The sequence below is a fragment of the Lachnellula hyalina genome, assembly GCF_007821495.1.
Source record: "Lachnellula hyalina strain CBS 185.66 chromosome Unknown contig00013, whole genome shotgun sequence".
In the NCBI taxonomy this organism is placed as follows: Eukaryota; Fungi; Ascomycota; class Leotiomycetes; order Helotiales; family Lachnaceae; genus Lachnellula; species Lachnellula hyalina.
Window position 1 is genome coordinate 302,137 of NW_022157127.1, and position 21,000 is coordinate 323,136.

Consider the following 21,000-nt stretch of genomic DNA (forward strand, 5'->3'; position numbering starts at 1 on the left):
TGTTGGAGGAAAACATTTAAAGCTCAGTTCACAGCTGGGCGCGCATCTTTCACCAGTGAACGTCTGAGGACTACTTTCACCACTGCTTATAACAAGAGTAGAAAGGATCCGACTCGCCCCTCCACGCAACGCACTTCCAACAATCAAAGATATGAGCCGGATCATAGCGATTCTTCACCTCCAACAACCTGTCATAAGAAACCCCAAAATACGTCCCTTGCCAATCAGGTTCCCCCCAATGCGCCTCGTTGAGATACGCCCCTCCACCCGGACTCAACGCCTTCAGCGGCTCCAGAATCTCCAAGAACCCCGATGTAGCATTCTCCTGCACAGCTGGAGTAAGCACTTCTTCCCATTCCCCCACATGGATAACATGCCAGATGGCGTCCCGCCAAGCCGGGTGCGCAGACGTCGCGCATTGGGAATCGGGATTCGAGACGGGGGTCTCCAGCACGACTTGTGTGGCCGTGAGCGGGAGCAGATTTCGCGCTGTCTCAATACCGTGCACCACGCCGTCGACCAGCGCAGCTATACCGGCTGGTGTGGAGAAGACTTCGCGGGGTATGAGGCGGGATGCGAGGAGGGAGAAGATGCCGGCTGGTTCTGTGGCCCGGGTATCAACGGCGGATAGATCAAGGTAAGCGGTGTAGTTCGCAAAGGAGATGTAGCTGTTTTCCACGACTGAGATGTCGGATCTATTGCTGATGAAGTGGTTGAATTTCGCGGTTGCGGCTTTCAGCTTGGATCCGTCGTCGGCGTAGGGGAGCACGATGTCGAAGGATACCTTTTCAGGGTAGTAGTCAACGCCTCCTGTAACGAGTTGTCTGGACCATTCGAGCTGGTTCTCGGCGTGTGCTTCGAGAACCCAGCGGAGTGCTTGGGTCTGGTTGCCGGTGAAGTTCGCTTTGAAGTTCCAGGTGTGGATGGGGAGGGATGGGTAGAGTTGGACTCGATATTTGGTGAGGACTGCGAATGTGCCGCCGCCGCCTCCGCGCATGGCCCAGAATAGATCGGGGTCGTTGCATTCGTTGATGTTCTTGACTTCGCCGGATGCAAGAACGACTTCGAATTCTACGGCGTTGTCGACCATTAGACCGTAGGTCGTTGTGAAGTCACCTACTCCTCCACCTTGTCCGAATCCGCCTGCTATACCCACGGATTCTTCGTAGCCGCCTGTTACGTCCATGCCTTTGCTGTTGAAATAGCGGTACGAGTCCCCGGCCACGACGCCGGCTCCCATCTCACCTACATTCTTCCCATTGGCTGATGGACAGTTGGATGCGGTAAAGTTTGGGAAGAAGTCAAAAGTATTCAGGTTGTGCGTCCATATGGCGAGCGAGTTCGGCACCGACGAACGGCCAAAGAAGTCGTGTCCAGTATTCTTGATGCTGATACGGATATTATGTGCCTGTGCAAATTTCAAAGCACCTGAGATATGCGAAGCGTTGCGGACATCGACGTAGTACGAGGCAAGTCTTCCTAGCGAGCAAGTAGGGTACAATTTTTCCGTTGGGTCTTCTGATAGGAGAGAACAGCCGCTTGTACCACAAGCCTCCCAGTTTTGCCAGTAGGTTTGGCCGTAGTAATCGCCTCTGTGGATGCTGCTGTTGTAATTGTTCTCCACCATGTCGCAAGTTGCTGCGTCGTAGGATGTTGAATTCTCATAGCAAGGGGCTCCCATGGGGATGGTTTGGTACAAGTGTCCGTCGATGGTCTGGTTCAATTGTTGCCATTCTTGCAATGATGGCCAGCATTTCTGGCCGGGTTGACAGTTGTAGCCTGGATCTTGGGTAGTGGGTGCTGCCCAGGTGAGGGCGAGGAAGGAAATGAAAGATGCGAGAAGAAGCATTGTACTGGTTGTTCAATTGTTGTCAGATCGAGCTGTTTGATCCTTCCGATAGACCAGTGGGAAACTCAAGGGTTGATGGATGAGTTGTTGCCGTGATGGAAAGTCTCTCCATGCCCTTATATATACCATCCATCTCTCCCTCCAACGCATCTTCACCAGCCCTACATCTAACGCATCGCCATGCAGTGACGCAGATTCTGACATCTGATCTACTATCAGCATGCTGAAAAAGGTATTTCCTTCGAAACAAGAACAAGAACTTGACTGCGCATCCCACAGTCTCACTGCTTGTCGTGAATCTGTTTAACGACCTTGGGTACACAACCGGCAAAAGATCAGAGCGAATAATTTCGTCGGATCGGAAATGTAAATGTAAACATTGCAAGTTGTCTTGAATTGTGGAGTACCGTTCCCTGCAAGCTTTCGAGATGTTTTCCCGTTTTGGGAATGCGGCTGGATGGCTGACTGCAGGGGATGACGTGGTTTCAAGCAATCAAGAATATACGAGATTGTCTTTTGGGGAATACTAGAAGTTGCTAATCTACAGCATATAGATAGGCAGCTTTTGATTGAATAGTTTCTTGTAGACGGAGAGTCAAGAGTTTCAATATGCTAGTCTCAGTATCATGTATATCAGTTTTAGTATTTACTAATACAACGAAACGAATACTGAATTGTATGATGTAGGAGAACCGCGGTTTGTACAAAGTAGATGCGGTAATGCGTAAGAATGTATACCTACTCTATTGCTGAACTGGCTTCCCGTATGTATTATTCTAGTGAAGCAGCAAAAGTACTTCGAAGCAGATAAAGTACTTCGAAGCAGATTACCATCTAATGTAGCCTGAATACCAAGACCTGCCTACCTACTCCAAGGTACTCTGTAGAGCGTTGGTTGGTTATTTGGTTCTGCTTTTAGAAGATGTATGTACGGTGGATAGATATTTCAACGAGTGATGTAGTAGGTAGCGCAGACTTGTTGTCTGTGAGGTCATGGTCCGCAACCACCGTACGGTAGGGCTGTAGATAAATAAACTCGGGGGACATAACGTGACTAGAACTTGGAGAAGGAGGCTCTTTTTCAAAAATCGTAAGGGTTCATCTAGAATCCTAATGCGCCTGGAGCTGAGATGGATGGATTTAGCAACTTTGCCTGCTCCTTGCCTGCCTTTTCTCGATATTCGATACATAAATACAGACTGTACTCCTTCATTTCCCGTGACACTCGTCAATCAGAAGTCATGTTTCTTAGGTACCTTATTCTTATGCATTAACCCACCTACACCGTTAACGTGCCTGGACCGGAATCCTGAGACTTGGTCTAAAATTAGAAATTTCGCTCGCCTCCTTTTCGATCGTCCCAAGTCCAAGCCACAAGATCGACCGTTACGTGGCTTACGCTCATACCAAGAAATGCCCACTATCCCGATGGGTTTTCCGCTTTATTAAGTAATAAGCTTTTTGGATTCTCGGGTCTGGAGGGTGGGCTTTCTTTCCCTTTATTCTTTAAATTGAGATTTTCATTGATAATCGATCGTCGGATCAGTGATTGATTAAGCTTTGAGCTGTGACTTGGCTTGGTTAGGGAAGGGAAGCTTTTCTCTCATCGGCGATCGTTCCTTGATTCGCAGTGCGCAATACAGTACTGTAGAACTGCCGGTGTACTTACTCGAGTAGTTGTAGAATGGAATGGGCACAGTGCACACACGTACACGGATACGGACTACCGGCGTGCTAGAAAAAGTTGCTTTGTACGAAAGCGGCACTAATTCTAATTGTTTCATGCCGAGTTTACATACCGAAAACCTTTCCAAACGAGTGCCGCTTTTTCTGTCCAGGACGAGACTGGCGACGACAAGTTGGTTGGAGAGGGCGAGAGACATGGAGAGAACAACAAACACTAGAATCATGTCGGATTCTCAACTCCACCACCACCAATTAGCAACGGTGTATTTATTTTTGGCATGGTCTGTTGAAACTTGCGATGATGAGGACAACACATCATCAGCCTTGTGGATAGGACGGCTGTTTACTCCGTATTCTGGCCTTTGTGGAGGTGGAATAGAACTCGGATTAAGAAGGGACTCCACTCTCACGAGTTTTCAAAGTTCAAACTCTTCAGCTCTGCTGGGATTTCCAAAGGCTAGAAGGGTGCTCTGCTCTGCTCTCTTCTTCTGGAGCATAGTGGCGGGAGATGTCCTAGAAGAGTGAGACATCTTCGAGGCGATGCGAGGAGCGAGGCTGTTCTTGTTTATACTAGGACTAGGGGGCCGGCATGTGGGCGAGGTAAGATGAAGCGAGCGCCGGGTGGGGTGGGGTGGGGTGGGCATGATGTCTTGGCGCTCTTTTTATCTGATGTTGATTTTTGGATTCGTGGGACGATTGATGGGTTGAGCCACATGTTTAGATGCATACAGATTATTCTTTGGAACTCACCTGGTAATGGGCACTTCATCTTCGAGTTGGCGATACCGCACCATGACCGCAGAGTTATTAGCAACTTTCGACTTTACAGTTTGATAGGGAGCACCGAGTCGTCTCCTCCACGTCGGCCCCTATGAGGCTCACGCCCACGCCCAATTGAAAAAATTCATTATGGCTTATACTTCAATGACTCGCAGAGAACAAGCCTCAATCAAGTACCGGTATATTCTCCGAAGTGAAGCCTAGCCCTAACAGACGTTTATGCGTTTGGTCCGTACCTATGAAAGAAACATGAAACAAAGTCCAAGTCGTCAGAAGGGAAGACGTTTCCATCCGTGCATCTCATGCATCCATGCACCCATCTATGCCCATATGAACATCTCGGCCGTACAAGGAAACACGCTAGAAGGAGTAGCGAAGATTGGAAGAATGGAAGAATCGGAAAAAGACCCAGACCCAGACCCAGACCCTGATTCCGTCAGACCCTGACCCAGACCACACGAGACCAGTCCCAAAGAGAAAACTGGGCTGAGGGGGCTAAGCTCCTAAGTAGGCAAATCAGCAATACGAAACAACCAATCAGCTCTCGTCGGATACTGCCTATTCGTCGGGATCCGAACTGGCCGTCCCATCCAGACCTTGCGATTGGAGGGGGGGCGTTGTGATCAAGCAGGGATGACTTTGCCACGCGGCGGGTCGGAGGAAAGTGTAAACGCAGGATTATGGTTGGTGGACGAGAGGCGCTGGCTCCAGGAATTGCAAGCTTATCGTGGCCATTGATTGTGAGGCAGTGCAGTTAAATTGAACGGTGCATGAGGGCATCGGCGTCTCACCCAGAACCTGAAAAGGGGCAGCATAATTAATATGAAAATGGAAGTATTCCCGGTTCGGGCTTTATGCCTTTCCGATTACAAGAAGTCCTTTGCTTTACCCTTCCGACGTTGACTGTCTCTCCATCGTTTGCTTCTCATTTATCCAGTACTGTACAGAGCTTTACAGAACTTACAATCTGATCAGTTTGACTCTGAACATCCCCAACTCCCTCCCCCCATTCCCTCCCTCAGTCAGGAATACGAACTTGTGCGCTGCTGTGCTGCTGTGCTGCTGTGCTGCGGAATCAGTAGTCGGTTATTAGCAGGTCGGAGTTAAATCGGGCCCCAGTCCAGTCCAGTTCCGAGCATTTTGGACGCGCGTCGCCTCTTAACCAAGCCAAATATCCTTCCCCAGGCACCTACCCAGTTATCCAACTAAGCCTACCCAAACCTCTCAAATCTCTCCTGGCCGCCCCATCAAAACAGAAACACCCGCCCGCTCTCTTGCAACAAAACACATTTCACCCTCCTCCTTCACCACCCATTCTCACCTCAGTCATCAACCCAAAATAACAACATCAATACTATCATCGGGATTAATACAACATTCACACCATATCCTGAGTGCGACTCCAATCACCGAGGCCATCATGACGACCTCATCTCAACAATCCTCCTCCATGAAGACGTCCAATTCCCAGCAGACGGGCTGTCTCGATCCCTTGGATGCATTAATCGACTTCTCGGGCTACGAGCAGGTCTCCTACTCATCTCCATCCATCTCTCCTTCTGCGACCAAGAGCGAGTTCTTGACCAAGCCGGTATCAAACACGCCACCGACCATGCCATCGAGTCAACCCAGCCTGTCCGGTCCGAGCCATAACTATGATCTCTACCGCCAGCAAACCGGCATTCCACAGGGTGCAGTTGCAAATACATTGGCCGTGAACTCGTCCAACGCACACATCAACAGCCAGTATGGATTCAGTGATGGATATCTGTCTGGACTTAGCCCGAACGACGACTTTGTCGACTTCAACACGGCTCCGACAAGAAATGGTTCGTTCAACCCAACCGATATGGACATGGAGTTCGAATCGCCTAACCCAGAGCCAGCATTCTTCTATCCCGAACAATCATCAAATGAGTTTGTTGACCCGAGCGCAATTGGTGCTTCCCAAGACGGACTACCAGTCTCATCTGGCCCGCCAACTCAGACTAGCAATGTTGGTCGTCTCTGGCCGGGCATGCACCAACAGCAAGCCTTGGCCAAGGCGCAGGCCCAACAGAAGCAACAACAACAGATCATCCAGCAGCAACGACAAAACGCTATGGGTGCACAGGCTAGACAACCGTCTCAAAGACCAAGAGCGTCCCATCCACCAACCGATCCCATCGTCGAAGAGAAGATCTCCCAGCTTCTCAACTCCATGAGACAGAACAGCGTTGGCACAGAGGACAACAACTCTCACTCTCCAGACAACATGTCTCACGCACATCGCATGCGCAAGGATGAGGAGGAAATGGATGAGGATGAGAGGTTGCTGGCTAGTGAGGAAGGAAAGAAACTTAGCAGCAAGGAGCGAAGACAACTACGAAACAAGGTTTCTGCACGCGCTTTCCGCTCAAGAAGGAAGGGTAAGAATATTAATCCGAACTTGAGTCAACAACAGCTAACACATCTCAGAATACATTGGACAACTTGAAGGAGAGATCGCTGGCAAGGTTAACGAGAACCAAGATCTCCGCAACACCAACCGAGCCTTGATGGAAGAGAACACCCGTCTGTCAGACCTGACTCGCATGCTACTGTCGTCCCCTTCCTTCTCCGGCTTCTTGGACACACTCTCCCAGAACCCAGCTGCAGCTCAAACCGCCCAACGAGTAACCCAGCCTCGAGTTGAGCACCAACAGCAACAGCAAGCACCTCAACGCCAAGTTCGAAAGGATGTCAACCCATATGCTGCTCAGCAAATGCAGCAGCAACAACACATTGGAATGGCCATGATCCCTGAGCAGCACATGGACTTCTCTATGCTCGACCTCGGCTCGGATGGATCATTCTCCTACCAACCCCAGGTCTTCTCGTGTCTAAGCCTCCCGGAGACAACCATTGATACTGAGATCCTTTCCGGCAAGTCTACCAACTCGTTTACTGCTATCGCCAGCGATGACGAAAAGGTTGAGCTTCCGACTGTTGAACGCGTGCCCGAATCTGCCGCTCAGGAAGCACCTGCCAATGTTGTCGAGGTCGTGGACGAAGAGTTTGACTCCGATCCTACCTTTGCTCTATTTACTTCGCCTACTTCATCCACTCCCGTTATCACTGCTTCCAAACCCGAAGAATTCTCCTTCGACCTCAGCACCATCGACGTCACAGCTAAACCTTCAAACTACGAACTCGTTGTTCCGTCTGCTACTGATGATGCGTGTATGAGGAAGGTAGAACGGTTAGCGGCCGAGATGGATGCTGTCGCTGAACGGCTAGCGATTCTTACAGTGAACCTGTAGTTCCGTTTGACTTGTTCTTGGTGCTGGTTTAATTTGCTGCGGTTTAGCGTTCCCTTACTATACGATACTGGCTGAGAGGGCGTTGTCTACTATACTACTACAACAGTCTACCTGTTTTTCATTTATTTATTGCGATAACTACTAGGTTAAAATGGGGCTTGGGAATGAAATTATGGTTTTATGATAGAAAACTCTACTTTGTATTTTCGGGGGATGTTACAGGATTTGCTTGTATATAGATACAAGTTACTTAAAATAAATAACCATGAAATACCCTCTTGTCTTTTCGAATAACATTTCCTTAAGTATTTATTTCCTAGTAGACTTTTAGATAGCTCATCTTGTTGGGATGTATGTCACGTGTACCACATGACCCTGGCCTCGATGGCTAAGCAGCGATGAGGCCTTTCACTTCATCACCGCAACCTTCGCTAGAACCTCTCCTACACCTAGAAATGCAACCACAGAACCACAGATTACTAGGCCAGACCAGTGCACTATGCATACACCGACAGATTAAGTAAGGAAGTTATACTATCAGAAATTTGACTATTAGTCGATCGAATACTAAGGTGAGCCTTGAGTGAATTATCTTTCCTTGATTAGCAGTATAAAGTCAATCTAGGTGAGCTTGGAATCAAACGGGACAGTAAAGATCAAAAACCACTCAGATAAGCTGCGCTGCTTTGCTTGTATTTTGCTATTCGTCCTCAATCCGGTTTCAAAAGGAATCACTTGAACTCTGACTTGAACTCCGAATCTAGTTGTAGAGTTTGCAGGAAGAATAGGTAGCGTGCTGCATGAAAGGAAAGGTACGACTTGAGCTTGACTGAAATGGTATTTTGACAGCTAAAGTTCCACCGAACGTAAGCAATTCATTTCATCGCGGACGCTGCTTCTTCCTCGGCGATCTATCTGGGCCTCGGTCTCGGTTTTGGCAGGGTCGTCGCCGACGTCTACAGGTATGGGCGGATTATCAGAGCCATCGATCGTCATTGGGGTTTCAGTATGTCATGAGGTCGTCGAGCAGAACACTGATGGTAATGACTCTGTGTACGGTTATTCATTAACACCTCATGCCAATAAAATGGAGACGCACCGTATCATATACGAAGAACTAGTCATATTGTGAAGAACCGCAAAGTTTTTATTAGAAAGGGTCCTTTCAACAAGTAGATATCAATACGATATCTATTTTCAATCAAAGAACTTTCCCTTTGTCCAAATTTTCTCTCTTCCGTTGTGGAGGTCCAACAAAGCTTAATAAAGCTTTTCACACATATCCTTAACCTTGTAAAAGTTTCTTTTCGCGTTTTAATCAATTAGAATTGACCTGAAAATGTCAGGGTTTTTGCAAGCCATGAACGGGCTCACCGTTAACGGAGTCCTCGGCGCAGGCTGGAAAGGCATAAAGCTTCTCGGCAAACGAGCAAGGCGGCCTAGTAGCTGTGGGAATACGACGGCGACGATAAAAACACTAAAAGCAGTAACCCAGGTAGCGATCAAACAAGCATATACGCACAATCACTCGGATCCTCTGCGCAAGAGTCGGTTTATGGGAATTTTAAGCCAGGTGGAAAGTTTTCATATTGTGAGGCAATATAGGGATCCGGCTCGTATGGACTTGGAGGATGGAGGCTTGATTGTAGGCATGTTTCTCCAGTATTATCCGAATGGGGATCTGACACGTTTTATGAGGAGAGGTGAGAAGATGCTGGAAGTTGATCTGTGGGCGATCGTTTGATATTTGGCATTGGAAGGCGCGGTTGTTGATAGGGGGACTGAGGGTTCGGATTCTGAGCCTGTTTTATTTGGGACTTTGGAGAATACGTTGGTGTATTACGGGAAAACTATTTCCTGACTTACCTTTGATTTGAAAGGGTAACTGATATGATGTTGGAAATAGTTTGAAGCCGGAAAATGGTAAGACGATCCTACGAGAATTCGAGACTTACGTCGTATACTATAGTTTCCCTAGGCCAAAAGAACCCTAACCATGAACGATATGCAGTTCTAAAAGTATGAGATACATATCTATTAAGGTATAAAGCTAAACTTAATGATATAGCTCGGAGACTTCGGCAACGGGCAATGGGAACCTAAAAACCCTGCAGATAAATCTGTTTGGGCGAAAGATCGCGTCCGAAGAGCACCAGGATATAACGCCCCCGGTACCCAATCTATCTTTTCACCTTAATCGATTGTCAAGATATATGCTGATATACCCAGGAAAGCTGCGTTCGCTTAAAGTCTCCCCGTAAAGGAGCTTGTTCAAACACCTAACAGCTTGGCTGCATAATATACATTTGCTTGCGGCGTGTTGAAGTGAGAATGACTATTCATACCCCTACTCTTTTCCTATGCTGTCATATTTTGGGAGCTAGAAGGCACGATTCCAGAAGATCCAAGTAGAAAAGTCCCTCACAGCTCTTGAATCCTTGAACAGTGCGCTTGATAATTTACCTAAAGCAGCATGGCTAACTTTCCGATTTCACAGACTTACCCATCCATGAAGGATAGAGAATACTGGCAAGAACCCTACACGAAACATGAATACATAGGCAAGTATACGATAGGTGCAGATCTATCCTCAGACCTATGGGCGAGCTTATATTCTAGAGGATTGAGGGATCTGATAATGGAGTGTATGATGTTCAAGGCAGACGATCGGCCCACGGGTCTAGACTTGCAAAAGAAGACTCTAGAGGGGCTGAGAGTGTCAATGGCATTTTCAGTTAATAATGGGCTATTTTAAATCAAACATCCACCACTTAGGGATTTTGGGGAGGTGGGAGTTGGAGGCTGGGCAAGTTTTTGAAGAGGGTTTTGTGGAATGGATTGAAGGTAGAGGTAAAGCTATTTCATCATATCTTGGACCAAGGAGAATGAGGCAATCTCATCCTTCTGTGGTGACAAGAGCTCTGATGCAAAATCTGATTTCTTTCAACCATCTATTGAGTTAGATCCGAGTTTAAATGCGAGTTCCTTGAAAGTCAATTCTGTTGAATTTGGCAGCAGGTAAGATTCGGAAACGGATTGCATACTACTGAGGGCTGTGTTGAAGCTAGCATTTTGGAATCCTAAACTTGAGACTACCGAGCTTCTCAAGATTCTTAATTCGCCCCCTCTCATTAGAGAAACTCTATCAAGTTCGGTCTCAGAGGAAATTTTTTGACTCTTGTATTCTATATTATCTAGAATCTGTGTTTCTTATTATATTTAAAGCCCAAGCTCTTTATAAGTTTCCCGCGCTAAAATGGGTTGAACTATTTTTTTTCGGGGTAATAAGCTTAAATTGACTGCTGTTCTACAGTGGGAAGGACGCTGTATATATAGGGCCCTCAGGCCCTATTCCATAAGTTTATGCATTCCATAGGCTATTGCATTCCAATATGAACATGTACCCCGCCTCGCCCGCCAGACAGGCCACAGCTCGGACCCTTTCATCCGCAGGGAAGGCTCGGCTGACTGGAAGCATCTTGCCTTGAATGGGCTGGAAACCTTGTCCATCAGCCACAAGAAGAATATTTAACATTGCACAGATCGTCCTTGTTACATTCTGCGTGCGTCATGCTAAAATAATAAGATAGGTCAGAAAGTCGTTTCCGGATCTCTAACCTGCGGCCGCATGATAAGCTTAAATTATTTCCATTTACTTCAACTCCTCTACAAGCTGTATTGCCAAATTTCAATTTTGCATATATTAAAGAACGATGAATATTGTCGGCGGTACCCTGTGTATTGACTCCTTTAGTGTTTTACGGTTGTCTGACAAAAGAAGAAGCTTTAGGGTGATAGGAAAAGTGGCACCAATCTTACAGGTGGCATGGAACTTTAAAAGTTAATGGTGTACAATTAGTGGTCTTTTTATAGAAAGGCTGCGAAATACTACAGCAGTTACACAGCGCTGATTAGACTAAGCACTGCATAAAAGTCTAACCAAATAATAAGGGGCTTGATACTTCAAGTGACCAGCGTCCTGCAGGTACCATTTGGTTATAACAACGCACCCCGAGTAAATGTCACCCTACAGCAGCCCTTCCATCCATTTCAACATCTGGTCTTATAGAAAATTGAAGTGACTCTTAAGACTTTTCCCCTTCCTCCCTATCAAATATTTCCAACTATAGAATCGTCATCGCTAAGCTGCATATCTAAGAACTTTAAAGATGACTTTTCTAAACCCTTGGCCCATTCTCTCTATTATATTCCTCTTAGTAAATCCAATTCGTGGCGTGGATGATCCCAAAATCGCAAAATCGTACACCACATCGCACAATACAAATTCTTTATTACACCGGGAACTAGATCTGGAAAATGGCGCGTCTTCATTCCCGGCAATGGTAGACGCCCTGGAAGTAATGCAGTCGCTATTCTGGGACCCATCAATCTCGACGTGGCCACTTGGAATTGATTGGACTAGAGCAACATTTAATACTCATATCCTCACGGCCTTGAGCGTGATGGCTACATACGAAAACTTTAAGTACCGTAGTGAAATACCCAAGTATTTCTCCGAAGCCGCGGCGTTTTATACAGGTGAAAATGCCACGTCTCTGGTGACTCAAAAATACGATGACCAGCAATGGGTTATTCTTGAATGGCTCGAGGGCATCAAGTTCATCAACTTGTATTCAGACACGGACGCAAGTTTTGAAGGACGGAGATACAGGTCCGAATTCGCACACAGGGCGCGAGTCTTTTGGGATCTTGCCTCGCAAGGATACGACACGACTCTATGTGGCGGAGGCATGCTCTGGACAAACCAGCTCGCCCCGTACAAGAACGCTATCACCAACCAGCTGTTCGTGGCCTCGAGCATAGGGATGCATCTCTACTTTCCTGGAGACTCGAATCCGAATCCCTCGTCCGTTCCAAACAGCACTTACAACTCCTCTCAGGCACTCCCGCCCGTCAACGCGCACGACTCGAGATATCTCAAGGCTGCATTGGAGGAGTACCACTGGCTGTCTACAAGCAACATGACGAATGCCCAAGGACTATATGTTGACGGGTTTCACATCACTAATTGGACGAGCCCCACTTCTATTGGAAGTGGAAAGTGCGATGCAAGGGACGAGTCCGTTTACACTTACAACCAGGGGGTTCTCCTTTCCGGCCTCCGTGGACTCTGGGACGCAACCGGAAACGACACATACCTCGCCGACGGTTACGGTCTGATGAAAAGCGTCATCAACGCAACGGGCTGGCAATCCAGATCCACATTCACGTCCCACGGATCATGGGCTGGGCTAGGCTCAGATGGCATCCTGCAAGATCTGTGCGATGTAGACGGAAGCTGTAGTCAAGACTCGCAGAATTTCAAAGCAATATTCTTCCATCACCTCACCTTGTTCTGCGAGCCACTTGCAATGGATGAGAGGCAGCTGCAAAAAAGCCATTATTCGAACGACAGCGTCATTTTCATCGCAAGTTCCGCGCAAGCACAGCATCACCAGACACGGTGCAATAGCTATGAGCCTTGGATCCTACATAATGCTCGGCATGCGTATGCGACGAGGAACGCAACAGGTGTTTATGGAGGGTGGTGGGATGCAAATGAGACAACTCCGACGGGCTGGACGAGTTCCTTGTCTGGGGCGGCAGATGTGATGAACAAAGGGATTCCCCAGAATCGTATCTGGAGACTCCCGAGCAATCCCCCGATACCAACTGCTGGAATGACGGCCGTGGTGAATAGCTCAGCCCCGGATCCGGACCTGAATGATAGAGGGAGGGGAAGAACTGTAGAGACGCAGAATGGAGGGCTGGCTCTTATGACTTGCTTGGTGAATGCTCAGGAAGGCTAAGCATATTTTGTTTCTTGAAGAATCGACGAAAGTGACTTTGAAGCGACAGACCGGGGGATAGGTTGTTCAAGTACTTCTATTCTCCCTACCAGAACAGTTTCAATTGTGATACCTTCATGTACTTTGCTAGGGAGAATACTAAACAAGACCAAAGATTATCATTTCGAAGCTCGAGCTCGATAATCAATAGACGCAATTAAATAGTACAAGAAACAGTCATCTCCCATAATATTTCACGACCCTCCTATACAAAAAAACCGCCAACTAAGATTAATTTACTAAATACAAATAAAGCGGCGGTTATCCCTATCAAATGAATATTCCATGCCACCTGGCATACTACAAACTAATGCTGATTTCCCTATCTACCGCGAATTTCCGCTTCCTCTTTTTATAAAGGAGGCCATAGGCGTGGCGTAAAACACTAGGTATAGGGATAAGGGGTGCTAAGCGAGGTGTTAACCGTTAGCGCGTCGAAAGCGAGCCCCTGAATATCATATCATATCATATCCAAGATGCGGATATTAGGATAGATAACAACATATCTACCTAAGATATGCATGCGATAACACCTTATCGCCACCAGGAATGTTCTCAAGAGTGGTTTTAGAGGCTCGGTGCTTAGCAATAATAATAGAACATTAACTTGGGAAACATAAAATGCTTAACGAAAGCAGAAATAACAGGATCCCTTAGCTGCAAGGTTCCGGTTCTGGATCTCAGGCCAGGTAGTGAACTTGGACGAGCAGGCTGGGAAAATCTACGGATTATTTGGAAGATTCTACGAAGGAAATAAATCTTGGATTCCCAGGTCGCGCACGCTGTCAAGAATATTAGGGATCTGTTGACCGTCCAAGTGATTCGCAAAGATCGTGGGGTTCGCTGGAACTATGATATTGTGGAGTTTGATACTTTGGTAATAAAGCAGCCAGCTATATGCACTTGATCAGATTAAATATAGAGATATGTTTTTCTACACCTTTTCACTCTTTTCCTGCTTTTTTTCTATGCCATACTCGGTAATATGCGACTTCCTCAACTCGAAATGCTTCTCCATAGGTATACAAAGAAAACCCAGTAGTCCCACAGCGACAATAACCAACCAAACCACTCTAAGGGCCTTGACATAAACCTCTATTACCTGACTCTTAGTAATTGCATTTGTCAGCTGGTTTATCTGACCGGTGGATACGAAAGTATAAGCTGCACCATTGCTCAGCATCCCCTGGATATTCGTATCCTGCACTAGAAACAAGTGTGTATTGACCTGTCCATTAAATACAATCCCGGCGATAGTTATGCCCCACACAAACCCAAGAGACCTTATGAAGGAGAATATAGCAGTTGCCACGGCTACATCAGATTCGTCCAGCGGCGCCAGGGTGCTCGGCAAACTTGTTGCAAATATCAGCGCCATTCCGGCACTGGAGATAATCTGGAATCCAATCCACTGGCCGGCAGGAGACCCGGCATCAAGAATCGAGAATAAACCAGAACCGATGATTAGTAGTGCAAATCCGGCGTAGTGCAGAGGGATATAACGACCGTACTTGGACAGTAGCCAGCCTCCGCTTCCAGCGAACGGAAGGATGGCGAGAGAAAATGGGAGGTAGTAAACACCAGAGAGTGAAGGCGACTTGAGTTTGACACCTTGAAAATAAAGCGGCAGGAAGTACGAGATAGCCTGGAGGATGATGGAAGAGAAGAACATCAGGAGGAATCCGGTAGCAGAAGTCCGGTTCGTGAATAGACGAATAGGGACGCTTGGATCGGAACAGAGGGAAGAAGTTGCTTCGTAAACGAAAAAGAGAGCTGAACCAAGAACGCCGAGGATGAGACGCAGAATTATGCGCCAAGAAGACCAAGGATACTGAATCCCCCCCGGTAATCAGAGCGAAAAGTATCGCGAAACTAGAGGGTGTAAACACCAGAGCGCCGAAGATATCGAGACGTCTCAAAGCGGACCCCCAAGTCGCGTTGCGTGTGTATTTGACTTTGAGAAGCACGGCCACAATGAAAAATCCGATAGTAGATATGGGGATATTGAGATAGAAAATCCAACGCCAGTTGGCCTGGGCCAGTCCGCCACCTATAAGAGGACCGATCGTCGAGCCGATGCCAGCGGCCGCGAAGTAAAAGCTCAAGTACGACGCGCGGTAGCGTGGCGGCACAAGATCGCAAATAATGATATCGGCAAACACATAGAGCCCGGACGCGCCCAAGCCCTGCACGGTTCGGCCCGCAATCAACATAGAGGGATTATGCGTGCCGCCAGATAGACCACTGCCCAGCGTAAAGAGCGCGACGGCCGCAAAGAAGGGATTGCGACGGCCGAAGATGTTGGCTACCTGGCCGAGGAGCGGCTGCGGGACTGTGGACGCGAAGAAAAAAACATTGTGCCGTCCAGAGGTAGAGTTGTTGGTCGCTGGCGCCGATCTCGCGCACGATAGTCGGCAGTGAGGTGGTGATGATGGTACCGTCAAGAGCACTGAGGAAGGAGAAGAGAGACAGAGCGATGAGCATACACCGGAGGGACCACGAGGCCTTGAATTCGGCCTCTTCTGGAGTTTCTATCTCCTTCTGAGCCTCGTCTCTCCCATTGTTGCTTTCGTGGAGAGGTGCTTGCTCCGGTTGCTCCAGTTGCTCCTACTCTTGGGTCCGCTTCCTGGGAAGCAGGTGCTGCCATTATCTTGATGCAAGAAATAGTAGTATTGCAGGTAGTTGGCAGGTGATACTGCCCTCCCTTTTGATGAAAGAGCAAAGTGGGTGGGCGTACTGTAACGAGCTGAGGGACGGTATGGCATTCAGCCAGCGAGGGAGAGGGGTCCTCATGGCTGCCGCTGCGCGAACAAACAAACAAAACGCCATCCAAAATCCACTCGGGCAATAATCCCTGCTGACCAGATTGGGTCTCATATACCCGTACAGTAGCCAAGATCTTTGTCATCAGATTGGTAAGGTAAGATCGACCTCTGTGCCAAGACTGTGTGCAGTTAAGCGAGTAATACCCGCAGGGCAGACTACAGTACTGTAGAGCCTTGAGAGAGATGGCGCTGCGCCCTACCCGCCCCCGCTCCCGCGCTCCCCCTGTACGCATTTTCCTTTCAAGCTCTTCACTCACGATGAGCCTTGATATAATCATTAGTAAAGATTTGCGAACGTCCTCGAAAACTAATGCGAGAGAACAGAGGTTAGATCAAGTGCGATTGGCTAAAAAGCGAGAGGCCAAAACATGTGACAACATGGTAAATCTTGCTCAGGATGTTCAGGCCTGCTCAGCGAGCTGCTCACGGTGCTCAGGTTATTTAGGCGAGTCGACTAAGCTGAGGGTGAGCCGAGAGTGATTAGTGCCTGAGCAAGAGCAGCAAGCTTACTAACTCCATACGGGACTCAAGAATGGGAAAATTGATTCGTGATACCAAATACTAACAAGTATACTAACATACTTAGCAATGATAATAAAACGTTAACTTGGAAAATATAAACTGCTTGATATATAGCTTTCCGATCCCACGTCAATTTTCATTGCTATGGCATTTCACTGCTTTTCTTATAAAGGACGGTTGATGAAATATACGCTGCACGCTGCAAAAGAGTGTATTCGCGCATCTCGATAAACGCTAGAGTCCATTAAAGAGGTCGTGCTTGAGGTAACTTTTAAGTTCTTCAAGATAAAGACTGATGGGATATAAATGCATGGTATACTTCATAATCAAAGCACCGGCGAAAATGACATTTGTTCGCTATAGCTATTGGCTTTTATTACTAACGCTGTTATCTATGTACAGACAATTTTAAGAAAAACTCATTGTTCGTCTAGTACGAATGTTGTCATCATCCCTCTTCCACTCCTCATCACCAATTTTGATAATCAAAAGACTAATGGCACAGGGTACTCGCAAGGCAAAAAAAAGCACGCAATCGACAAAAGAGACCATCTTCCCCTCCCATTACAACTGATCCTGTATTATCGTGTATGCACCGTGATATAATATCCGCGTCATGGTATCATCAAAGTCAAACGATTCCGAAATGCAAGATAGAGTAAAGACTGTTGGGTTTGGTGGGTCAAGACATTTAGACAGAGCCCGTGATGACAGGGTTGTTAGCACCGAGGGTAGTACCGGTCACGTTCTTGCCATTGGAAGAACCGTTGGTTCCGTTTCCGTGAAGAGCAGTTGGGGTTCTCTCTGCACCGAAAGCTTGGTCGACCTGGTTACTGAAGGCGTGACCATTGCCGTTGGAGGTACCGGCAGTACCAGAACTATAAGCGCTGGAAATCCCGGTAGTATCAGAAGTAGTGCCACTAGAGATACCGGTAGTACCAGAAGCAGGACCACTGGAGCCACCGGTAGTAATACCACTGGTGTTACCAACGTTTTGGGGTCCACGGACACCGCCCTCAGTCACGGCATGGTCCTTTCTGTGGACCTGAGGAGCATGGGGAATGTCATTTGAGATAGATCCGGAGCCGAGCTTGAAGACGGGTGACTCCCAAGTGGAGCCCTTCAAGCCCATCTCCTTCCATTCAGTAGCCTTGGAGGAAATTCCGCCTGGCAACTTGATGTTGGGGAAGATGGAGTCATGTTGGGTCATAGCCACGTTGACCTTGGTATTCGATGCGACTTCATCGGCCTTCTGTTTTCCTTGCATAAACTGCTTCTGGGCTGCGTTGACGTATCTTTGGTAGATATTCTGGGCTTCCTCGGGGTTATTCTTGGCCTATATTTCTCGTCAGCTTTGGAACTTTCATGGACTTACGGAAATACTAACCTGTTCTAAAGCACGGTCTGCCTCGATCTTGACCTTGTAAAGGATGCTATCAAGCTCATGTGCTTTGTCCTTGATAACCTTCTCGAGAACCTTTTGAAGAGCGGGACGCATAAACTTCAACATAACAGACTTGAACAAGCCAAAGATGAGCTTGTACTTGGACTGCTTGAGCTTAATGTTGAAGTTCTTAACATCAACATCAACTTTGTCGATCTTGAAGAAGTTTTGCTTGTCAGACTTCTCGGCAGTCGAAGCCTTGATCTTGAAGCTGAATCCAGAACCACCAAGGAAGATGTCTGCGACACCTTGGTCGGTCAACTTGGGGCTGCCTTGCTTTCTCTTGATGTAGTATGCAACGTCTCTTAGATCCATCTGAATGCCAGACACAGACAAGGTGATTGCGTTGTGGTTCTTATTGGCGATCTTCTTACGACCGTAGCGGAAATAGTTGTCTGTTTTTGAATTAGTAAAGTTCAGAATATCAAACGTAGTAGCTGCTTACCAGTTGCGAATTCGAAGATGTTTGGCATGAGGTTGTCACTCTCGATGACCAAGTTCTCAATGACAGCATCAAACTGAGGATCACTGAACTCCATTCTGGGGATGGGCACATATTGGATGCTCTCAAAGGCAGCAGGAAGGATGACCTCGGTGAGATCCTTGATCAAGTGAGGTTTGAAAGTGGGCTTTCCATTTTCATCATTGCCGAGATCGGTGAACAACTTTTGCACAGATTCGCCGAACTTTTTGTTTTGAGTGTCCCTCTCAAATTGATCTGCAAGAAACTTAGTCTCGTCGACAATGCGGTCCGTGTGGTTGCGGTAACGGTCCCGGAGGAGGAAGTTTCCACGGTCATAGAGCGCATTCCACTCTTCGGTGGCGGAGTCTTCCATGATGTAACCCTGCTGCTTCAAAACCTTTCTGATGTACTTGTCAACACTCTTGAACCAGTTCTTCAATTCTGGGTCCTTGTCGGCATCCTATGCAGATGTCAGTATTGCCTAAACGTGCTGGGATATCTCCTTTCATAGCAACTTACACGGTAGATATTGTTGATAGCCTCGAAAAGATCATTGGTAGAAGTGCCATTGGCGAATCTCTCAATGAGTGTCTTGCAACTAGTCAGCATGGGCTTGCTTGCATGTACAAATTGTGGAAATACCTTTAAATCTGCTTCCGCGCGCTGAAGCGAGTCGTCGGTGTGAGCATCTTTGACTGTGCCAGTTGAGTGTGCACCAATTGTGTTTGCATGACCTGCGTATTGCTCTGCCAGATTAAGAAGGGTGTTGATTGCTTGCTGGTCTATATGGGATTAGCACGTGTACTTGGTTGGTAGAATTCCTCACTTACAATCCGGGTGACCTTGGATCTCGACAACGAGTTTCTTAAGACGCCAGATGGTCTGCTCGCGACGCTCTTGGGGCATCTTGCTGGAGAGATAATTCCTAGTACGCTCCTTTTGCTCGGCAGACTTATCCTTGACCTTCTGTTTGTCTTCATCGGAGATGTTCTGGTTGGCACGATCCTTGAGTGTAGATGCGCCGGAGAAAGCTCCAGCTTGAGCACCTGATTTGGCGTCATATGATGATTGCTCACCAGCCGTACTAGCGACATCTGCAGGGTCTCTGGAGCCATCTGGGTGAGCACTTTGGCTAGCATCGCCAGCAGCGTCTTGCCTGCTACGAATCAGTATGAGTTGTACAATTATAATGTGGTAAGCTCACAAATCCTTCTTGCCGACAGGGACTGCAGACTTGATCTGGTTCTTTAGGCCTCCGGTGGAAATATTAGGCTTATCATGCCAGACATTGTCATCAGCTGGTTTGTCGATCTGCGACAATTGATCCTCACTAGGGTTCACACTGTTGGCAGCCTTCTGGGCAGCATCCCCAGCAATATCGCGGATCAAGATAGTAGCATCGTTCACTATGTACACGTTAGAAGGCGCTCAAAGTCCAAGATGGTCGCGAAACTTACGAAGCTTTCGGAACTGGCCATTGGTGATAATAAGCGTCCCAAGCGTCCTCAGGCCCTCCAAGGCCTCATTGCCATGCTGCTTGGCCTGCTCAGCACCAACAGGCGCACCCGGAAGCCTTGAATTACTACCATCGACCTTCTGGCTCTGCCAGATGAAGTCCTGCAACAGGTTGCCTTCGTTCTTGGTCAACAACAGGTATTTCGCCTGCGAGACGACATCGCGGACGTCGGCAACGAGAGCTTTTCCTTCAGTGGAGAGCGCTGGAGATGGGTGTGAGAGAGCTTTGGAGGCCAGAAAACTGTTTAGTGCGATGTCGATTTGCTCGTTGGATGGGACTTTGCCAGCTTGGAATGCTGGGTGAGGTTGTTAGCTTTGTTTGGAGGCAAGTGAAGCCAGCAAGCTTACCAGAAGCAATGCCATAGAATTGAAGCTTGCGATTGACATCAGCATCCTTTTGCTTCAAGTCGGTTGGTCTGTTAACTTGGGTAGACATAGTGATGGTAGGTCGGTGTCGGTGGGATTGGGTATCAAAAAGAAGAGGGAAGGGATGGGGTGGGAGGGAAAGCGAGAAGGGAGATTGTTGTTATTGTGGCTGCTCGCGTATTACAAGGAAAAGTATGACGTCGTCAATATCTGACGAGCGAATTGGTGTAGAAGCAAGCAAAATATGAGTGGTGGGTGTGGTTGGGTGTGTAAGTGGTATGGAGGAGGGCGGGAAGCGGAGGGGGTACGAGAGAGTTTTGTATTGTCTGTCTGGGGTTGGGTTGGATCTACTGCATCTGCCAAGGTTGCTGTCTGTCTGTCTGTCTGTCTGTCTGTCTGTCTTGTCTTGTCCTGTCCTGG

General features: G+C 47.6%; 4 protein-coding genes across 4 annotated transcripts; 2 read left to right on the forward strand and 2 right to left on the reverse strand.

Moving 5' to 3' along the window:
* Nucleotides 1-76: 76 nt before the first annotated feature.
* ZEB1_1 (FAD-linked oxidoreductase) lies at nt 77-1,849 on the reverse strand (the record flags this gene model as incomplete). The annotated part of the gene is made up of 1 exon (XM_031146784.1): nt 77-1,849. The coding sequence occupies one exon, from the start codon at nt 1,847-1,849 to the stop codon at nt 77-79; it is 1,773 nt and encodes a 590-aa protein (XP_031008623.1).
* Nucleotides 1,850-5,735: 3,886 nt separating this feature from the next.
* On the forward strand, nt 5,736-7,596 carry MBZ1 (BZIP-type transcription factor; the record flags this gene model as incomplete). Its single annotated transcript, XM_031146785.1, has 2 exons — nt 5,736-6,723; nt 6,773-7,596. The coding sequence occupies 2 exons, from the start codon at nt 5,736-5,738 to the stop codon at nt 7,594-7,596; spliced, it is 1,812 nt and encodes a 603-aa protein (XP_031008622.1).
* A 4,169-nt stretch (nt 7,597-11,765) lies between these two features.
* On the forward strand, nt 11,766-13,406 carry LHYA1_G001807 (uncharacterized protein; the record flags this gene model as incomplete). The annotated part of the gene is made up of 1 exon (XM_031146786.1): nt 11,766-13,406. The coding sequence occupies one exon, from the start codon at nt 11,766-11,768 to the stop codon at nt 13,404-13,406; it is 1,641 nt and encodes a 546-aa protein (XP_031008621.1).
* Nucleotides 13,407-17,483: 4,077 nt separating this feature from the next.
* On the reverse strand, nt 17,484-20,650 carry LHYA1_G001808 (Uncharacterized protein; the record flags this gene model as incomplete). Its single annotated transcript, XM_031146787.1, has 8 exons — nt 17,484-18,128; nt 18,180-18,631; nt 18,682-19,159; nt 19,219-19,481; nt 19,530-19,858; nt 19,904-20,105; nt 20,157-20,510; nt 20,563-20,650. 8 exons carry the CDS (start codon nt 20,648-20,650, stop codon nt 17,484-17,486), a joined length of 2,811 nt encoding a protein of 936 aa, XP_031008629.1.
* Between the last annotated feature and the right edge of the window lie 350 nt (nt 20,651-21,000).